Source organism: Gymnoscopelus braueri (assembly GCF_963280865.1).
Source record: "Gymnoscopelus braueri genome assembly, chromosome: 2".
Classification (NCBI taxonomy): Eukaryota; Metazoa; Chordata; class Actinopteri; order Myctophiformes; family Myctophidae; genus Gymnoscopelus; species Gymnoscopelus braueri.
The window spans coordinates 26,500,045-26,521,590 of record NC_137604.1 but is presented as its reverse complement, the minus strand read 5'-3'; the positions used below and the strand labels follow the sequence as shown (position 1 = coordinate 26,521,590).

Genomic DNA, 21,546 nt, shown 5'->3' with positions numbered 1-21,546 from the left:
AAATTCCATGGAGTTAGCGAATGAATCATTTGAATCATTACATTCAGTTTCCGAGAACACAGATTCAGGTGAATCTGGTCTTTCTTGTGGAAACAAATCCTCTTGACATAAATCAGTGTAGTCCAGGTGAAAATTGACTGACTCAGCAGAAAAATACCTACGTGTTGTCAAAGAAACTGAATATTGAGTATATGGCCCATACTGTGGAATGGGGGAGTCTGGGGAAAGACATGCATATTGGTCAATAGATATGACTGAGTCTGGTGAACATGGTCTACTATCACGAGACATATCTTCAAGCCAAAACTCACCACAGTCTATATCTGAAGTCACAGGTGAGGATGATCTATACTCTCCCAGTATTATTGGACACTCTGGTAGAGGTGGACTATACTCGGGCACTGGAGAATCAGGGGACAGTGACCTGTACTCATTCATAGATTCATAGGAGTCAGGTGAATCAGAATGCAATTCATCAGAGAGCACTGAAAGAGAATTTGAATCTAGCATACTGTCTGAGTCTTCCCAATTACACACCGGCTTTTCATACTCGTTTATAGCTTTTAGATGAGCTGCTTCATATTCAGAAACATTTAATTCAACCTCTGGCGATCGACATCCATCTGAGAAATACATCTCATCATCTAATGAATCTTCATAGTCTATAGATAAAACCCTCCTTTCCCTCAAAGGAGAGTCAGGCGACATTGCCCTATAATCACTAATTGACATCACCGATTCAGGGGATGACAGTCTAATCTCTTCTCCCTCATAAATGGGTATAAATGGGTCATACTCATTTTCAGATGCTATTTCTTTTCCAGGTGCTTGTGATGTGAGTTGGGTGATAGGCATAGCAATGTTGGAAGTGATGGCCTTTGGCCTGTAGGATGTTTTTGCCCTGACTATTACACTATCACCATCTGGACTAGCAGAAGAGAAACTAAGGTTCCTCTCAGTTGAGTCAATTGCCATCGGACTTGATCCACCAGTTGCCATAGTTTGTTTCATCATGCTGTACTTAGCTGTGATCATAGTAGGCTCAGTGGAGTGTACTTCGTGTAATTTTGAAACCTCTCCAGGTTCGTCAATGAAGGGCATACTCTCTGGATGGGCACCACTGTGCCCATGGAGTTTTGTGTCATCTTCCTGATCACCTGAGCCCAGGGATTTAAGACTTGCCTTGTCATGACCATAAAGCACTCTGTAAAAGTGGGCTCTGATCTCATCTATATGTTTCTGAGAGACCCTGCCTTTCTGATCCACATCTCTGTCTTCTTCAGCCATAGGGCACTGCTCAGAAAATGTAAACTTGCTTGTGCTAGGGGGAATTTCTCTGCCAGTGGCTTTATCTGACTTGGGCTTGGCTTTTGGAGTAAAGGTAGACAATGCAGTGGAGACATAAGAACCAACTTGTGGTGTATCTCTAAAAATACCCCAAAGCTCATTGAAGTCTGCCTCAGCTTGGTCTATTTCAGACTGGCTTAGACCAATGTCTTTAGGTGCGGATATCCTTATGGGTGATTGCCATTGCTCATCTTCATCACCTCTCACCAACTGTGGGCTTTGGCAGGAGTCATCTTGGACTTTGTACACAGCATCAGCTTGCATTGGCCTGGTGACACCTGCAACACTTGGGTAACGTTGATTGTCTTTCCCTCTGTACTGGGGGTCATCTACATTAGATCCTAGCTTCCACAGAGCTGCTTCTTTGGAGCCAGTAGACAAACTTACTTGCTCATCAATGTCGTCATTAGTTGTAGATTCTCGTGTAATGGCCTCCTCTGACGTCCATGGGTTAGGGTTCAATTCACTGAAACATAAAAACAGGCTGGGTCATAAAATATGATTTGGCAGAAATGCTAGACAGTAGTGATGAGCGGGTCGACCCGTAACCCGCGGGACCCGCGGGTCAACCCGCGGCGCGGGTAGGTCGAGTCAGGATTTCAGAGAAAATTATGCGGGCTGAGGGTGAGCGGGTCAGCCGCTCTCCACGAAAAAAAAAAAAAAAAACCCTATTTTGACCAACATGCTTGTTTATTCAGCCCATGACAATGTTGTGCTACTGTAGACATGTAAAGGGACTTTGGGTACTTAAAAGAGCGCTATATAATATATATATATATTCCCACCGCGGGTCGCGGGGCGGGTTGAGCCATAGATTTATATATGGGTTCGCGGGGCGGGTTGAGGCGGGTCGCGTTCCGTCGCGGGTTGGGGCGGGGCGGGTCATGAAAAAACCCGACCCGCACATCACTACTAGACAGACACAGACGGGAGAGAGGAGAGAGAGAGAGTGAGAGAGAGAGAGAGAGAGAGAGAGAGAGAGAGAGAGAGAGAGAGAGAGAGAGAGAGAGAGAGAGAGAGAGGAAAGAGAGAGAGAGAGAGAGAGAGACGGGAGAGGACGCTGGCGCTGCTCGTTTGCCGCTTCTCCACCGCTAGCTCTGTTGTGATATTTTAGCTTATTGTATTGTGTTTTAGTTTTTAAATATGCCTTAATTCGTTTTTAATCTACTTTTTAGGGTCTTATGTTGTTGACAAATGTTTTTTTGTTTTTGTCTTGCCTTTGTTATTTTTCATGCCATTGTTTTTAAACCCTGTAGCGCTTTGTGATTTGCAGTGCTTTACAAATAAAATGCATTATTATTATGTTAACTTGTGGCAACAATCTGACAACTTGCATATTCAGAGTAATTTTTCATAAACGTACTGTGGGATCTCTAATTCCTCCAGCAGGTCACCGTGCATGCTGTCAGAGTGGGTGTGTCCAACAGCCTCTGCCCAGGAAGGCATGTCCAGGAGAGAAGCAACTGACAGGTCCTCTTCTGAGACAGCTGGGGGCGGTCTGCGGTCTGACTCCACCTGTCGCACCAGTCTAGGGCTGTCTACATCCTCTTGTACTGAAGATAGTGCTACTGACACTGACATAAAGAAACACAATCGTGTACATGTTTATACGCATGTGCATATGCAGACATACACACACACATTTATAATTTAGGCATTTACTCATTTTTTATATACTGCAGTTGCTGTCGGGCAGACCTCTTATCTCCATATTTAAACTTTTTATGTTTTTCATTTGTAAATTAATATCCTACTTCACTAGTTTTGGCACAACATCTACAAGCTCACAACACCTCATGATGTGAGGCGTAGATTGGCTATTTTCACAATTTTAAATAGTTTTTAAAATAATAAATAAATGGTTTTGTACAAAATAACAAGGTTTCCACCCAACAGCAACGATATACAAAGTGCAAGGCCAGAGCAAGTGGCATGAAACCTATTAGACCTACAATAGGGTAGATGGTGGAGTAAATAGAGTGTTAAGAAGACAAGTATAGAAGGAGCGAGTGCATTCTCCGGCAGCGGCAACAGCCGCGGAACTTCCACGGAACTGCCGGTGGAGGAGCGGCAACTCCCGGCAGTGACTGCCGGCGGTGGAGCGGCAGCTGCCGGCGGAGCAGCGGAACTGCCGCGGAAACTGCCGGTGGAGGAGCGGCAGTCGCGGAAAAAGAAGTTGACTGCCGCTCCTCCACCGGCAGTTCCGCGACTGCCGCTCCTCCACCGGCAGTTTCCGCGGCAGTCGCGGAACTGCCGGTGGAGGAGCGGCAGTCAACTTATTTTTTCCGCCGATAAAGTATAGTTTTGGACCATGACGGAGGCACGCCGAATCAGCAGACCTTGAGGCCAAGGAGTCGCGCCCGAGCGCCTCCAGGCGCGAGTGCCCGCGACGACCGGCCGATGGTCTGCTATTCGACTAAACGCCGTCCGAGTTATGTACCGATAGGCACAGAATCGTAAATAATATTGGTGGGGACTGCGTTACACAAACGCAGCACACTCCCAGAGCTGGCGCCACCGGCAGCTCCGCGGAGCTGCCTCGGCAGCAGCCGCTGCCGGAAAATGCACTCGCTGTCCCTCCAAGTATGTGCTACAGAGTCACTAGGATAGCAGATAGACATCAAATGTAGCATCTATCTAAACAGATGATTAGATGACTGTTTGGAGATAAGTGTGTTATAGTGTGGTCTAAAACATTCAAGATTGTGCCTTTGTTTTGTTTGATTGTTTGTTTTGTTTTTAAGTGTCAGTACCTTCACTGTGATCCAATGTCTTCTCTATCTCTGCATAGGTTCTAGATGTTTGCTCTTGAACAGACTTGTTCATTTGGGTTTCAATGAGATGGACGATGTCCATACGGTTGATCTTGGTCAGCCTCTTGATCAGACAGTCCTCTGTGGAAGATAAGCAATAGCATTACATTAAAACATGTTTTGGCCACATAAACAATACATAAAATGAAATCATGTTAAAAAAGGAGAGCTTTCACCATTAATAAACCAATAAAAAATTTAGTGGGCTGTATTAGAATGTGACAACGCCCCCGTCGAAGGGACTTCCCAAGTCTAGTAGGGCGAAAGCCCCGCCCCGTGGCAATGGGAAGCCCCGCCCGAGTTCCATATGTAGCGTGGCTGGTACCCTCCTGGTCACATGACAGAGAGAGAATGGAAAGTCATCCTCCTCCATGTGTCCTTTTATTTTATTGAGAAGGCTACTTCTCGCTGCTGATTCAGAGCCTCTGCCACCAGGAAGGCCCATTTGAAATCAAGAGCAAACTCCACCCAGCTGGTATTTCAATGCCCACCTGGGAACCCTTAAACGAGTGAACCCTTTTATGACCAGTGTGGTATGATGTTGGACTATACTTTTTCAACCCTTAGAGGGCAGGACTAATGGGATTTGCACTGGAAACATGGAGACCTGTGCCTTTGCAATGAACTCATGAAAATGTCTAGCATAATAATATAATTTACTAACTATTTTTTTTGTTGTGTTTTAGTGATTATAGTGTTAAGTGGCTCTGTAAGGACTATGTACCTGTGGCATGCTTTCCTTCCTGTTCAGTCCAGCGCTGCAGAAGGGCGTGGCTCTGCTCCTGGAGGGAGTTCGGGTTCTCTGTCCTCACCAGCTGGATCTCATCCTCATTGAATTCCAGCTCCCGTGCCAGCTCTATCAATTCATATACAGTGTATATATACACATTTAACATCTGTGCTTTCAGGTTAGGAAATGACAATGAGTGAACTTTTTGTATGTGTGTGTGTGTGTGTGTGTGTGTGTGTGTGTGTGTGTGTGTGTGTGTGTGTGTGTGTGTGTGTGTGTGTGTGTGTGTGTGTGTGTGTGTGCGCGCGCGTGCGTGCGTGCGTGCGTGTGTGTGAGTGTGAGTGTGAGTGTGAGTGTGTGTGTGTGTGTGTGTGTCAATCTGAAATCCGCAAAACAGGAGAAATGTTCTGGCTTTCTTACAAAGTCACTGCTTAAGTTGAAAATGTGTTCAGCTCTCCCTAGTGCTGTACTGACATGGAATTTCCCATTTTCAACAATACATAAAAAAATTATAATTCAATAATTACATTGGCAATTAATTAAACATGAAAATAAAAAATGAACTAAAATAAAATACAAATCCCTTGACAGCTTACCAGTCCAGCTGAACCCAAGAAGGTCTGCAATGATGGCTAGTGTCTCCTCTTTCCTGTCAGCATCATCCTGCCAATCCACTAGAAATGCCACCGGAGGCAAACATGACACCAAGTCATCATAGTTCATGATCCAAGGTACAAAAACAACACTGACTACAGCATTCAGTATTACAGGCCCCAGTCATCTTGAGTATACTTTCTCCACATGTGACACCTAAGCCAGTGTTGTGCAAAAGTAGTAAAAATAGCTGATCTACAAGCTCACAACACGTAGCACTGTGACACGTTGTGAGCTTCTAGATCTGCTATTTTTGCTATCATTCAAAGTTTTCCACAATCTTTGAATATTTTCACCTATAATGACAAAATAGGAATGCCAATTTGAAAGTGGTGAAAATAAATTTGTCCTTAACTATTCACTGTGGCCTCTATGTTATAGGCTGTAACATCTGAAATCAAATGGAATGGATACTGACACAATGGTGTGATTTTTCTTTTGTCATGCTCATGAGGTGAAGTGTTTTCCTATTTCATCACAGAATGTGCACATCTTGTAGGTTAATCACAGCATACGCAATGAAAGCACCATAGTAAAGATGCATTAGTAATTAAGTAATTCATAATAAGTGGATAATATACGAAAACTATGCTTCACAATGCCTACTCAAGCTACTGAAGAGCTACTGTAATGACACAGCCAGCCAATCTTGAGATTGTGTATACATGTACGTACATATACATATATATGGAAACGAAACAATAAGACAGCCAATACACCACAAAACAATGTAAGAAGAACAGAGAACATGTCTGGTGGTAAACAAAAGATAACATGAGAAACAGAAACACATGACACAATGAAAGACATGATACGACGACACAGCTCACGATAAAACAACACAACATGAAATGATGTGTGGTGGAAATATATCTTGAGCAAGAGAATGAAAAAAAGATTGTTGAAAAGGAGCAGAGAAAGAGCAAAGGGAGGCAAAACCCATTAACATCTGGGAATACCTTGCGTATGCTCTGGAGTTTGGTCATCGCTGATTCTCTGCATCTGAGTTTCGACTGTGTCATCCCAGATGGGCCTGGATTCAAATACATCCTCTGCGACAGAGGATGATCGCACACGTGGCAAACGTTTGACATCAGGATCCGAACTGTGAGAAGCCTGATTGTCATATTTGAAGATAACAGAATCTGGACTCCTGTGTTCAGCACTGTTAATATCCTCAGCATCCAATGAAGAATTGTTAGATGGCTCCTCAGTCACGGAGAGTTGGTCTCTGTTAGCTTGAGAAGTGGAGGAGGATGAGTGAGGAGTAGATCTTTGCTTAGTAAAGACAGGGAGTCTGGAAGGAGGACGTTTGGATTTCACAATGAGATGGTCACTGTCAGAATAACTTCTGTTGTCTGTACTACAGCCTTTTTCTGGCTCACCATCAACCTCAGACTGAGCCCTGGGCTTTGAGTAGGTAGAATCCTCCAGTTTAAAGCTTTGACCCTGGCTCGCTTCAGATATCAGTGTGACAGCTTTGATAGTTTTAGAACTGCCATTGTCAATATATATATTGGCTTCTTCTGATATGACAGGAGGCTGTGCACCCTGATATTCTGCTGGGATGTCAAACCCTGCAACATCACCGGAACGTTCTACTTTACTAGGCATTTCAATAACTGAGCACTGGTCCTCTTCATCTTCCTCATCCTCTGGAGAGGATTCAGAGGAATCTTGGCTCTGTTCTGAGTACACAGAGCGAGTAACGGTTGATGTGGCTGATTGAAGGTCAGCTATGGTAGAGTCTAGGTAGCCTAGTCCAAGATCTTTGGGGCTTTCAGCTTCACTCTGAGCATTCATTAGGCTCACCAAAGAAGTTGGAGAGCCCAACTGAGCCTCTGTGGAGCTTCCAAGATCAGACTGAAGGAGTGGGTGTTCACTTTCAGCAATATCAGTTGTGGTTTTAATGAGAGTTCTAGGTTTAGGAACTGGAACTTTTTCATGGGCACCATCAGTCACAGATGAAGGTTGGATCTCTTGGAGGGGGATCTCTGTTCCAGAAACACTGTAATCTAGCATAATGTGATCTGTTAGATCTTCTCCAGCCTCCTCTGGAACAACCTCATCAACTGGGTGTTCCCCTATGTGAAAGAAAGCATATCCATCTTCTTCAAAACTTCTTCTAGTCATGTCAATGGCACCTCCTCTGGTCATTTCAAATAGTTTTCCCTCCTGAAACTGAAATGGGCTGGGGGTCCCCTCTTCGGTTGGAGTTCGACCAGGTGTTGTGTCAGGTGTCCGTTTGTCATCTACAAGACCCAGAATCCTCTGTTCCTCTGCCTCAACTCGTGCATTGAAAGCTACATCATCGTCATCATCCTCACCCTCTTGGTTCGCACTCCAAGGCACTAACTCTCCAACAGCAACATCTTCCTCCAAGGAATGTATCTGTAACATTGCATCACCACTATCAGCAGCTACTCTGTCTGTGTCAAGTTCCTCAGTGCATGCTTCTGGTTTGGATGCCTCCTCAGTCTCTATTGATTTTGATAGAAGAAAGTGAGGCTCACTGATACAACTTGAGCCATCAGGCTCACTATGCTCATCTGCCATTAAAGCTTCCACAGTCTCCTTATCTTCAGAAATTTCAATTTCAATTTTTTCTTTCTTAGACTCTTCACATTCTATATCAATCCTCTCCACCTCTCTGAGACTGGGAGTTAAGAATTGTGAACTTTCACCTGATTGACTGAAACAGCCTATGTCTGTACTTGAGCTAATATTTGTCCCCTCAACATGTTCATGAGTAATTTCTGTCACATATTTTTCAGAGACTTCCTCTACAACACTGTGGGATGAAGGTTGTTTAACTAGGCTACCATCTATAGCCAAACCATCATCTTTTTTATCTCCAATGTCTGACATTGTAGAGACCTCAGAACATTTACCGTTGTTGGTTATTTTGGCATCCTGTTCCATTTCATCAAACATTTTGATCTTAGCAGCCATTATAAACATATCCTCTTCTGGGGTGAATTGTCTTTTGGCAGCATTGTCCTCTTCTTCATCTTCCTCTGTTTTATCTTTGCTGAGAGTACTGGGTGATATGCCCGTTGAACTTGTTGATGAGAGAAAAGCTAAGTGTTCCTTACTCCCTCTTTCCCCTTGGAGTGTGTGCTGAATATTGTCCTGCTCATCGTCATCTGTGTAAATATCTTTGTCATAAGCAAAACAAGACTTAACCTGGGAGGCATAATCCTCAAACACAGCTGTCTTTCCTGACAAATGGAACTGTTTATCCTTTTCTTGAGTAGGACTTCCTTCTAAAGAGTCTGGACTGGGGGATTCTCTAGTGGAGCTTGGCTCAATAGAGTCAGGGCTCGTCTTTGTGGATCTGTCCTCTGTGATAGGACTTGTCTCCAGCGAGTCTCTTTGAGAAGACCGTCTCCCTGGCCCATCAGAAATCACATTGTGGAGGTTCTGTAGGTCCACAGGTCTTTGTGGTGTGGTATTACTGGATGCTAGGTGCTCAAATTCAGGTGTTTTCTGGGCAGGTTCAAAGACAGAAACACTGCTGACAATTTGGTCAAAGGTTGCTGCTGAATCATCAGATGGTGACACTGCAGAGGGCAAACCTTTACAATCAACCTCGTCTGACTGACCTTCTGGAGCCTCAACTCCATGGGATACATCTTTCTGGGAACCAGTCTCCACATCTGCAATGATGCTATCTTTGATATTTATCTCTTTCTTTTCTGTTGAGAATGTCACAGATTCTTTCTTGCTGTTCCTTGTCAGGACAACTTGTTCACAACTCTCATGAACAACATCCTCTATTGGATGGCTTTGGGACTCCACAGGCCTCTCATGTAGATATTGATTCAAGTCACTACTGAGTAGTGACATCATGCCTGACATTTCCTTCTCCATTGTAGGTTGTTGGTGCGAAATCTTTCTTTCAATCCGGACCTCTTGAAACGGCTTCTCCTCCATGGAAGAAGGGGTTGATTCTTTGGCTTGTACCTCCTCTAACATTTTTCCATTTTTCTCGACATCAGTCATATCCCCCATATCAATAGTGTCTCCTATTGGTGTTTTTTCATCTGCTGTTTGAATCTTTTGTTTTTCATCGGTGGACGATAGCACCTCCTTAGAATTGTCCTTTTTATGAAGAACAACTTCCTCCCATTTCTCCTGGACAACATCCTTCTCTGGAGGCCTTCTGATCAGAGGCCTCTCCTCCAAGTACTGGTCCAAGTCACTGCTTAGCATTGATAGCATGCCTGAACTGTCCTTCACTGCTGTAGATGATTGATATGAGACTTTTCTCTCTATCCGGGCCTCTTCAAATGGCAACTCCACAACCGGGGTCATTTCTTTGGCCTCTCCAACTTCACTTGTTGCTATGTCATTGTCTGTGGTCTCATTTTCTCTCATCACATAAACTGTCTTGTGTATTGTATTTTCTACAGTGGACACCATATGTTCATCAGTGGAGATGTTGAGAATCTCTTTCTTGCTGTACTTTGTCAGAATGACTTGTTCAAATTTCTCCTGGACAACGGCCTTCTCTGGAGGCCTTCTGACAACAGGCCTCTCCTCTAAGTATTGGTCTAAGTCACTGGTCAGCATTGACAGTATGCCCGAACTGTCCTTCACTGTTGTAGATGATTGATATGACCCTTTTCTCTCTATCCAGACCTCTTCAAATGGCAACTCAACAGAGGTTGGGGTCATTTCTTTGGCCTCTCCAACTTCACTCTTTGCTATGGCATTGCCTGTAGTCTCATTTTCTCTCATTATCACATTATCTTTCCTGTGTATTGTATCATCTACTGTGGACAATTTATGTTCATCAGTGGAGATGGGGAGAATTTCTTTCTTGCTGTCCTTTGTAAGAATGACTTGTTCAACATTTTCCTGGACAACATCCTCCTGTGGTTGCCTAATAGCAACTGGCCTACCATCTAGGTACTTGTCCAAATCACTATTCAGGAGTGACAACATGCCTGACATATCTTTTACTGACGGTGATACCAGGTATAGATTTTTTTTCTCTATATGTACTTCTTGGAGCTGAGGCTCTAAGTTAATTTCAGTGTTTTTCATCACTTTGGCCTGTATGACTTTAGTGTCAGTTTGAGAAGGAATTAATTCTTGTGCATTGTCAATTGTTGAAGATCCAAATGTCACCTCAATAACACTAATTTCCTCTGAATCTGAGGGATAAACATCTACTCCCACAGTAGAGGTTAACTCAGGGCTCATTTGAGGGGTCAGTGCCATCCCTTCATGTTTATCACTCTCTCCTGAGCTGTAATGTCTAATGTCTATGCTGGCATCTGAGAACACAGCCATACCTTCATGCTTAAGACTCTCAGGGCTTTGGTCCTTGTCTGACATCTGATTTTCAGTCGGAGTGACAAAATCCTTACTATCGTTTTTCATACATGGGCTGAGGATAGAGGCTGGACTCACATCAGAGTCAGAGTCTAACTGATAGTTCTCATCCCCTGGCTTTGAAGTCTGTTTGAACAACTGATACTCTGGACTTTCTTCAAGCTCAGCCTTTATGTCAGCACTGAAGTCTTCAGAGGGTCTGCGATCAGGGCTGATTTGCATGTCTTCAGATAGCCTCCTATAAGTGTGACTGCATGGTTCTTCTAACTGCATTGTGTTGAGGCCCTTTCCTGACAACTCTTTCTCCACTTTATCTATACTTTGTATTTTTTCTTCTGAATGATCAATAGTATTTGATTCCTCAGAGCTCAAGTCTATCGTTTCCTCCTCTAGCATTATGTTGTCAAGTGTCTTAACATCCCTCTGTGGGAAGGAAATTGTGGGAGTTTGAGTTTGTAATGGTGGAAATTCTGTGTTGTCCATTTCAGGACTTTGTATTGTTACACACAGAGCTGATTCTGGTTTCACAAGTGAGCCAGACAAAACAGCCGTGGATTTATGTTCAAAAAGACCTGATTTATTTTTTGAAGGGTCCTGCCCTGTCTGGAATGCTTTCATTAGTTCTCTGACAGACATAGTCTCCTCCAATCTCTCTGTCTGAGACCGGGGGGATTTAGGAGTCTTAGGAATTTCAGGAAGGTCTGGCATATCTGACTCCATCTTCCTTGTGGCACTGAAAGATTTAGTTTGAATGACTGATGACTGAGGAAAAAACTGGCTTTGCTCCTCCTCTTCAACCTTTTTCTGAATAGCTCTGACCCTATCCTTTATAGATCCAATAGATGTCTCAACCACACGAGGAGATTCTGGTGGCTCCAGGACTGGGGGAGGTGCAAGGCTAGTCTCCCCCAGAATAACATCCCCATCCAGGGACTCCTCAGAGCTCATCCTGTCCAACTCTCCCTCAGACATGCTGCAACCAGAGCGTTCCCTATCTCTAAGTTTTTTCCTAATTGGTTTCTTGATATCTGGTGGACGTCTTTTGCCATCACGCTTCAGAACAACCTGCTCAAATCTCTCCTGGATATTGTCCTCTTGAGAATCACTTTTCATTACAGGTCTTTGTTCTAAGTAATGGTCCATGTCCATACTGAGGTGTGTGACCATGCCTGACGTGTCTCTGACCTCAGATGTAGGAAATGAACTGCTCCTCCTCCCGGTATAAACCTCTTCTAATACAGGTTCCATAATAATAGAGGGAGTCTCTGTTTTTGTTACAACATCCTCCGTTTCAGAGAGTAATACCCCGTCCTCTCTGCTAACAGTACCTCCTTCCCGCAGAATTTCTCCAATTTTATGCAGCTCCTCTTTAAACTGTACTACTATCTCAAAAGGCTCCCCTGATACATTGTCTGCAATCATTCTCACTCCAGCTTCATTGGCTGAGGTGGAGAATTCCATTGACTCTGTTGTCAAAATGGCAGTCACTTTTATGAGGTCATGCTTCATGTCTGCCACGTCAGAGAGGAGGTCTGGGCTTGCCAGTGTCGCAGGGTCAAGAGGTTGATTGGTGGAGAATGTCTCGGTTGATTCGGTTTCATCATCTTCCATTTAAAAAACAAGTTCACAACCAAAGAGGGTAAAGAACATAAGGGAGAAATGAAGTAGGGGAAGAGAAGACATCGGAAAACTGTGGTCAAGTCAGGGCAGTGACATTAAAATTCATCTTCAGTTCAGAGAGTAAGAAGACTGACAGGATACAGGATAAAGGCGCCTTGAGAAGGAAAGTATTTGGACAAATCCAAAGAGATTGGGAAGGGACAGGAGCAGCGATGGCAGAAGCGAAGCAAACAGAGGAGGAAGAGGAGGAACAAAATGATAGAATATGAAGAAGAAATAACTTGGGTGTTCATGTTTGACATGTCCATAAGTAGAACACGGGAAAGTAGACTACAAAAAGAATCCAAGGGAACAACAGAGAGATCTGAATATGGATCCAATGGACAGAGGCATAACAAACAAAATATCTCAAGATTGTTGTTGACATGAAGAGTCATGTCTACTTACAAATTAAAACGTCAAAGCAGAGAAATTATAGTAAAACTGTTAAAAAAGCTAGTTCAAATATTAGTAGGGTTTAACTTAGAGGAAAAACTATGAATAAATATCCACTTACTAAATGACTGAATGTATTATATGGGTATACTGCTCAAGTACAAAGTAATTAAATGGATTATAGTGACATGATACTTGGGAAAAGATCTGAACCTTTAGAGATTGATTAATCACAACCTTATTATCATTAGAATTTGATTTGTTATGACAAAGCATTCCACTTTTTTATATCAAAATGAACATCTTTTACACAGTTGTAGCAACTTAATATAAAAGATGGACACATTTGTGCCTCGTTGTCACCACTATGACACCACAATATTGCATATGTATCGGGTGTAAAATTATGATTACATAGTGCTCCTGATATGTCTTTGTGACCTCAATGACCTATTCACAGCAGACAAAATGGCTGCTGTGTGAATATGGTCTGTAGCTGTTTGAGGCTCATACAAAGATGACATCAGTCAGGGACATCTGAAGACAATAACTATGTAATGAAATACATAGTTCATACTAAAACACATGTATGTATGTAAATAACTGAACTGAGTTCAGTGGAAGTCAAATATGCTTTTCTACTCAAAGTATATATATTAATGGGGATAAGAATGACTGAAATCATGTAGAAAGAATTATGAAAATATAATCAAAACCAACAAATGTCAAATGCAAACAACATGATATTGTTTGTAAGTATGGGTCAAGTTATTTCCATGCAGAGCAAAGGAAGTTTGTTGGCATGCTGTTAGCATGCTAATGGCATGCTATTTGAACAAATGGAAAGGTCAATGGAATATTTATATTCTTATCCTTTGTTGAGTCCAACAATTTTCACAGAAAGATCATTGAAAATCACTTTAAAATGTATGAACCCCCCCCCCCCAAAAAAAAAGTATTCCTTTGATCTTTACATTTAAAGTTAATACAAAGGTGCAGAGTTATTGTAGATAAATTAAAGAGCAACATGGATGGGACTTAAAGAGAGGGGAATGCAATGCATATCAGCCTTAGCATAGCGGCCAGAGACCAATAGGTAACTGTACACACTGTTAGTAGTAGCGAAGGTTATTATTTAGAACTCTATGCCAAGCATTGGCACATATTACGGGACTGAAATAATCATTATGTTGTTGCAGGATACTATAGTTATTAATTGTGGTTCCCTGCAGTTTTGCAAAACTCAAAATGAAATCTGACATCACCCCTTCATACAGTACGTAGAAATGTTGCATGACCCTATGAGCAATACTAACCATTGAAAATGTCAAACGTATCAAACATTTATGGACTATTTTAATACCTGAAAATATGACAACTTAGAGACAAAAGGTTTTTGTAGGACACACAACTATAATACCTTTTGTTATTACGAGATAAAAAACATAATTTTTGTTATTATTAATAGAAAACATCAAAGCTCAACTTACATTTTTTGTCACTCTTCTCACTCTGTAAGAAAGGATGCCGCAAAAAAAAACGTTAGATATGACTAACGATATATGACTGTTATTATTATTATTATTATTATTATTTTCATGGGACGACAGTATCATGTAAACTACCGGTACTTACCTCATCATCTACATCTTCTGAATCAGACTCCTGAGGAAGTGAAAACAACAGAGAAATAACATTACTGATTAACAAACACGTACTTGTGGAACTTATAGGAGGTATATAGGAAGTATACACAGTGAATGAAACTGAAATTGACCTTAGAGTATGTTGGAAGGGTGATATTGAGGTTGCAGATTGCATTGTGGTTAAGACTACGGTAAGTCCGTGGATCCTTGGTGAACGACAGACGACCACATGGCTCCTGGGCTGTGTCCCGAATCTGTCAGTAAAGTCAGGTCCACAGCCCATTAATTACATGAATGCTGAATTGCGTGTCTCAAACAGAGAAATTCCAGAAATGTACATGCATAACCTTACTTTGATGAACAGGGCAAGACGGTTTTCTTTGAAGGCGAAGAAGCTGAACACATGGTGCTGTCCACTTTTGGTAAGAGGCACCAGGTTTCCGAAGCAGTCTGCGTATATAGGCTTTCCCTCTAGCACCTGACACAGAATATAACAACTGTTTTAAAAATCTAAAATAAAATAGGAAATAAAACAATCATACATAATAATGTTTTGTCATTTCACTCTCTGCAGCATGAGAACTTATGCTGGGCATTTTCTTGCAGTGACTATGAGGTTATTACATTTCAATGATATGTTAAATCACTAGCACTGTAGTGAAATGTGTTTCTGTTTTTGCGCACAGGTCCTCTATCATGATATTCAAGTTGGCATTCTAATGATAATAACTTGCTAGTAAGCTAACTAACAAAAAACGTCCTCACAGTTTCGAGTTGCACCTCTGGTCTCTTTTCTAAATACTACTAGTGAAGCCTTATACTTTTGAGATCATCGTCCTATTTGTGCATCCTGTTTCACACATTACTTTTTCGCTTCTTCTGCATTTCTCTGCTCTCCTATTACCCTCCTCATTGGATGTTGCTCCCCTCTGCATAGTTCCTCATTCGCTTCACCTCCACTGTTCTGACACACTCCTCTACCCTCATCAGGCCCTATTCCTCCTCACCTCTACATCTCGGCTTCGGGCCACTTCAGTAAAGTTCTCTTGCTGTTCCAGTGTCTTGTCCATTTTGTCATCGGTCATGCAGAAGCAGCGCAGGCGGGCCTCGATGGGGTCCAGTGTCTTGGCAAATATAACAAACTTGGCCATGTAGGGTACACATATAAGCTCCCTGTACAGCTGAGTGGAGAAATTGACTGACTCCTGGATCTGCCGGCAATCTATCAGCCAGAACCTATGGGTTAGAATGAACAAGAATGGAACTTTCAAACAATCACTGATTACAACCTATCGATCACACACTTTTGTGTGGCAGATATAAGCCAAATGGCAAAACATTGGCAATAAACAGTCATGGACAAACCCTCAGGGAACCTAATAAGCATAGTAACATACAACCAGTGGTAGAGCACCAGTACTTAAGTACATTTCTTTGAGTGTCTGTACTTTACTTGAGTATTTTTTGATATTTATGACTTTCACTGCAGTACTTTTTTTTTAAAAACATACTTTTGACATAATGAATTAGCCACTTAACACATTGATTGCCAAGATCGCATATATGCGTTCTTTCAAATCCATCGCTTGATTGCCTAGATCGCATATATGCGTTCTTAAATTTTTGGGGGAAAATTCCACAAGGGGCGACCTAACACAGCTTTGGAATGATCGATCGTCTCTCAGAGAAGAAAAATGTGGATGTGACGTCATTCCAAAAAACGTCACTTCCACCCGCCCCAATGATGGGATTTTCAGAAAAACAACTGTAACTCAGTTTCTTTTTTTGCCAGACCCAAGGGGTCGGGCTTACATGAGGCTTTGTACCTGTTTCGTCCATACATGGGCATGGTCACTTTGTCCTCCGGCCCCAGCCAAAAAAAAGTCTGTCACTTTGTCCTCCGGCCCCAGCCAAAAAAAAGTATGTCCCCCAAAAAAGTCTGTCCATACATGGGCATAGAAGGGACACACGTCATGCGAAGCCCGGCCATTCAGATTTCAACCACTAGGGGTCTGGCAGTACCAGGTCTCCTGGTTCCCTTGTTTCCATTGAAAACCACCCGTTTTCAGCGGACCAAAGCTCCAAAATGGCGGATCGCGGTTGGAAACTTGTCGTTCCCATGGATACACAGATCCTTCCGTCTACTCACAGGACACTTTTTCCGTGTGTTTTTTTTACACAATCAACGTGTTAAGCTCTATTTAAATAAAAGTGTTTTTTTAAAAGCATGCACTTTTGAACACTTAGGTATTTTTAAAAGCACGTACTCCAGTACTCAAGTACAAATTCGACAGAGCAACTTTCACTTGTAGTTGAGTAATATTTGACTATCTATTCTCTAACTCAAGTACTGGTTTTGAGTAGTTTGTCCACCACTGCATAGTTACACCATCTGAGGAGACTTTACCTTGCTGATACATTTGTGGTGAAGGACACACATTGGTTAACAAAGGTGAGGGGTGTGGAGCCAGTAATGTCCTCCCATTGGGCTGGAGTGGTTCCACCTGAAACACAGAGGCTGCTATTATCGCCAGACTGAGTACTGATTCACTAAATGTATTGAACGAACAAAACAGGAATATTAAGATGGTGACACAAAATTAAATTAATAAAACAATATATACATATATATATGTATATAAATAACAAAATAAAAATAAAATGCCTGTCAACAAAAAGCAACACATTTTAATTGCTTTTTACATAGTTTAATAGGTTGTGGCTCCTGGACCCGGAAGCGGTAACCAGTTTCTACATGCTCCAAATCTGGAACTAGAATTTCACTCTGCTTACCAGTAATACTGCACAGCAATCTCAAGGTGGTGTTCTCCCCACTAAACTCATTGGGTGCGCTATCATTGGGGCTCTTGGGAACCGGGATTGTCATTGTGATTGGCTTGTGGAACTTCCTCCTTCTTGGTTCTAGCGTGACGATTGGGCTGAATGTGGCCTTGTTACCCAGAATCTTCCTCACTAGCTCAATATTGATTGGCTGTGCCTATGAGGAAGAACAAGAAACAGACTCAAATAGTTGCCACTACTTTATTATGTATTTTGGTGCAGTGGTTCTAAAAGGACGGTCCAAGGTTTAAACACTTTAATGTCTTAAACACTTTAACCCTCTATACATTGGCTATTTTCCCCAAAAATAAAAGTTGAATAAATGTTTTTTATTTATTTAATATTTTTTAAACATTTTAACATCACAGATCTTGTATGGCGTCCCTGGCACAAACTATTGTTCAGATGGGGGTCTGCGGCCAAATAGTAATCATTTGGGGGTCCTTGTGGTCCACTGGTTCAGTGTTCCCGAACTGGCCTTTGAATAGTTTTGAGCAACGAGGACACCTATCTTCACAATGGTTATTCTACCTGTAGTCCAACTCTGATCTTCTTGGTGAGGGCTCCCTCAGGGAAGACAGCCTGGACCTGGGGCACCAGGGTGCTGCTCAGCACCCCACCTTCCGGGCCAATCAGATGGCTATCCTGCTTGATCCTTGATACTACTGCAAAGTACTGTGGGAAGTCCCGGGTGATGATGCGACATATTCTCTTCTTCTCCAACTCCTCTGGGGAATCCAGCTCTGAAAGGGAAGATCAGAGGTATAAGATAAACCTTAGTGATCCCTGGAGGGATTTCGTCCTCACTGCAACAGCAGTGAGAATGAAACTCAAAACCAAAACCAAGATGAATAAGAATAAAAAATAAAGCTAAAATAGATGCTGGCCCTAGATCTTAGCATTGGGTCTCTGAATGAATGAACATATCGAGGGCTTGGAGCACAAAGGGTGCATGTGACATTTTCAGAATTGTACAGGACAGCTTTACATTGATTGTAATTATTTAATTAAAAACAACATATTTAAGCAATCTATACTTTTGTACAGATTAGGCTTCAATTCATGTATTTTAAAATATTATATTTTTATATTATTTATTTATATTTAATTAAATTAAACATCAATAAATGGCTATCAACAAATGTAAATTACAATGGGTACTGTATATGAATGATCGCTATCTCTATCGCCAAAGAGAGCGTACGAATGCACGTTACATTTGCGTTACGTTCGTACCCTCTCAGAGCTAAATTAAATGACATTAAGTTCCATGTGGAGAACATCCCAGGTCATATTCACCCTCATCCATGCCGTTGAGTATCTGGTTGAGCTCCTCCTCAGTGTAGTCACAGTGGTGCTCCCTCCAGCTCTCCCCGGTCTCACTCCTCAGGATCACCAGCTCTCTCTCTGTCCCCCGCAGAGCAGCGAAGTGGGGGATCTCTACAATCACAGGCCTGAAAAGAAATATGGGTGTTTAGGTCACATAATATGAGATGAAACCATTTAATGTCAGCAGTATGGCAACAGGGGCTGACTTACTGTAATGTGATACAGGGTGGGAAAGAATAACAATTTCATTCTATTCAAAGAGAACAATGACAAAAAAATAACACAAAAAAAAGAGTGTGCAATGCGTGCAGTGAAACAAGGGAATAACTATTGAGAAATTAAACAAAACACAAAAAGGAAAAACTCCATTCATTATCCATTCCATAAGACAGCAGAATACAACCAGAAAGGTATCTGCGAACTGATAAGGTGCTGGGATAGACAAAGGCAAGCGAGAGTAACGCAACATATAAAAAAAGCCACAGGTTGAGTGGATTTGCTTTAAATGAACCCTTGAATTGGATAGGGCAGAGTGGTGTGGAAGGGTATATGACTAGGTAGGGCTGGGTAATTCATCGAAAATATATCAAAACCGATATTTAGAAAATGTTTAATTACAAAAAACAAAAAACAAAAACAATATTTAGAACCAATAACCGACTTAATCTTACTCATGTAGCTTAATCGATTAATCAAGAAAGAACAAATCAACAGGAAAAAAATGTAATAGATCTTTTTATTATTGAAATTGATTAACCACTCAACGTTATACTTCATTGTACAATGATGGCGTACAAAAATAGTGAAAATAGCTGATCTACAAGCTCACATCGCGTCACGATGCAACGCGTTGTGAGCTTGAAGATCTGCTATTTTCATTATTTATTCATTTTAATAAACGTTTATTAGTCCTAATCGGGGAGGTCATATCGTCCAGCCCTATGACAAGGGTGCTAGAGGGGTGATGTTGCATCCATAATCCATTGCCATACCCGAGGAACTTGGTCCCTGGAGGACCCAGCTGCAGGATGCGACTGACTAGACTCTCACCCTCGTTCAGAGGGGGCGGAGCTGTGGGAAGGTGGAGCTTACTGATCCGTACGCAGCACAAAGAGGGGAGCGGAGAAGAGAGCATGAACACACACACACACACACACACACACACACACGCACACACACGCTTGCACACGCACACACACACACAAGCACGCACACACGCACACGTACGCACGCACACACACACACACACACACACACACACACGCACTCAAACACACTTGATCATCATATTCACCTCATCATTCTACACACAGGCAACAGGGACAGTGAGTCATGCACGCAGTGGTGGTATTTAACAAAGTACTGTACAATTATTCATGTACAATAATTTTTAATGTACATGTACATTTTCTGCTACAACTACATTTTGGAGGCAAATGATGGGGGGGGGTATATAAAGTAGTTAAAATAAGCTCTCCTTTATCAGCTGTTACACCCGGTTTCCTGCCCTGACAGGGGCTTGCTCAGGGGATGAATTGAATATTGACCATCAGGTCAAAATTTGTGTCAGATCCTGCGTCTAGGTGAGACATGACCTAGATCAATAGAATAGTCTCAATAGAAGAGCAGAGAGACAAAATACAACCACCCCAATTGAATAAGTTATATTGTATTAACATACTCTTTTATTAATTAAAAAAAACGTACATACAGTAGTGCCGCTTTAACTACACATTAGTGCGTCAATAATAATTATAATGCAAAAAAAAACTATTTATTATTCTGAAAGGGGTCAATTTTGCATAATTTACTTTTGGTGCTTATATTATGTATAATCATAATATTCTATTTTGATTCTAATACTTCAACTTGTGTAAAACTTTGAATGCAGGACTTTTTCTTGTAACAGAGTATTTCTACACTGTGGAATAAGTAAAATATCTGAGTACTTTCTCCACCACTGCATGTAGACACAGAATACGCCGCATACACAAGCACATGCTTACCCCAGGAACTGGGCACCCGTAGGGCCCACTTCTATGATGCGTCCTGCCAGCCCTTCTCCTTCCACCATAGGGGGCATGGAAGCCAGACGGTGTCTCTTCACCAGCCTGCATGTCACCCGCGTGGGCGCGGAACACTTCCTAGGTGGCACAATGATGCGCAGGCCGTTGTGACGGCAACCACGCATGGCTCCGCCCCTGGCATCAACCATGAAGCTGACCAGGAAACTGTACAAAAAGTTTGAACGTGGTGTCAAAAACATCAAGGAAAAAGGAAACAAATATCACTACAGTAAAGGACACGTTACAGATGTACTGTAAAATCCTTCACTCCGACAGTGTACAAATGTAACCAAATGGACCCTTACGGATGTAAGGGTCCATTTAGTTAGATGTGTACACTCTCAGAGTACCATTGGGTTATATTTGTACCCTCTCAGAGTTACAAATGGATAGATTAACAGTGGGGGTTTTACTGTGTACTCAAACATGTAGCATGTAGCTGACACAGAGGAAGTTCATGCAGGCAAAGCAACTGAAACGGAGAAAGCGCTGCTCTGTGACATCCATCTGTGGCGATAGAACAACCACAACGTATCACCAGTGATGAAAGAAAACTGTTCGGTTAGGGTTAGACAGGACAGGTGAGTGAGGAGAGCTTTAAACATGCTCTCCCAGGTGGATCTTTCGCATCAAAGAGGACATTACACACACATGCAACTCAGGCACACATACGTCAAAGTAGATATAACCATTTATTACAACAAATGGAATACAGTTAAGCT

The 21,546-nt window shown here is 42.1% G+C and overlaps 1 protein-coding gene across 1 annotated transcript in view; it reads right to left on the bottom strand.

The window, feature by feature from the left end:
* The window catches only part of ank2a (ankyrin 2a, neuronal), a gene marked incomplete at both ends in the record, with an annotated part of 127,080 nt that overhangs the window by 50,888 nt on the left and 54,646 nt on the right, over positions 1-21,546 (bottom strand). Inside the window, 15 exons of the mRNA XM_080441730.1 lie at positions 1,735-1,813; positions 2,711-2,921; positions 4,101-4,241; positions 4,885-5,016; positions 5,487-5,564; positions 14,433-14,454; positions 14,578-14,607; positions 14,720-14,842; positions 14,941-15,066; positions 15,596-15,824; positions 16,996-17,092; positions 17,382-17,586; positions 17,961-18,172; positions 18,729-18,883; positions 20,765-20,989. Coding sequence (XP_080297856.1) covers positions 1,735-1,813; positions 2,711-2,921; positions 4,101-4,241; positions 4,885-5,016; positions 5,487-5,564; positions 14,433-14,454; positions 14,578-14,607; positions 14,720-14,842; positions 14,941-15,066; positions 15,596-15,824; positions 16,996-17,092; positions 17,382-17,586; positions 17,961-18,172; positions 18,729-18,883; positions 20,765-20,989 — 2,065 coding nt within the window. The remainder of the gene's footprint in view (positions 1-1,734; positions 1,814-2,710; positions 2,922-4,100; positions 4,242-4,884; positions 5,017-5,486; positions 5,565-14,432; positions 14,455-14,577; positions 14,608-14,719; positions 14,843-14,940; positions 15,067-15,595; positions 15,825-16,995; positions 17,093-17,381; positions 17,587-17,960; positions 18,173-18,728; positions 18,884-20,764; positions 20,990-21,546) is intronic.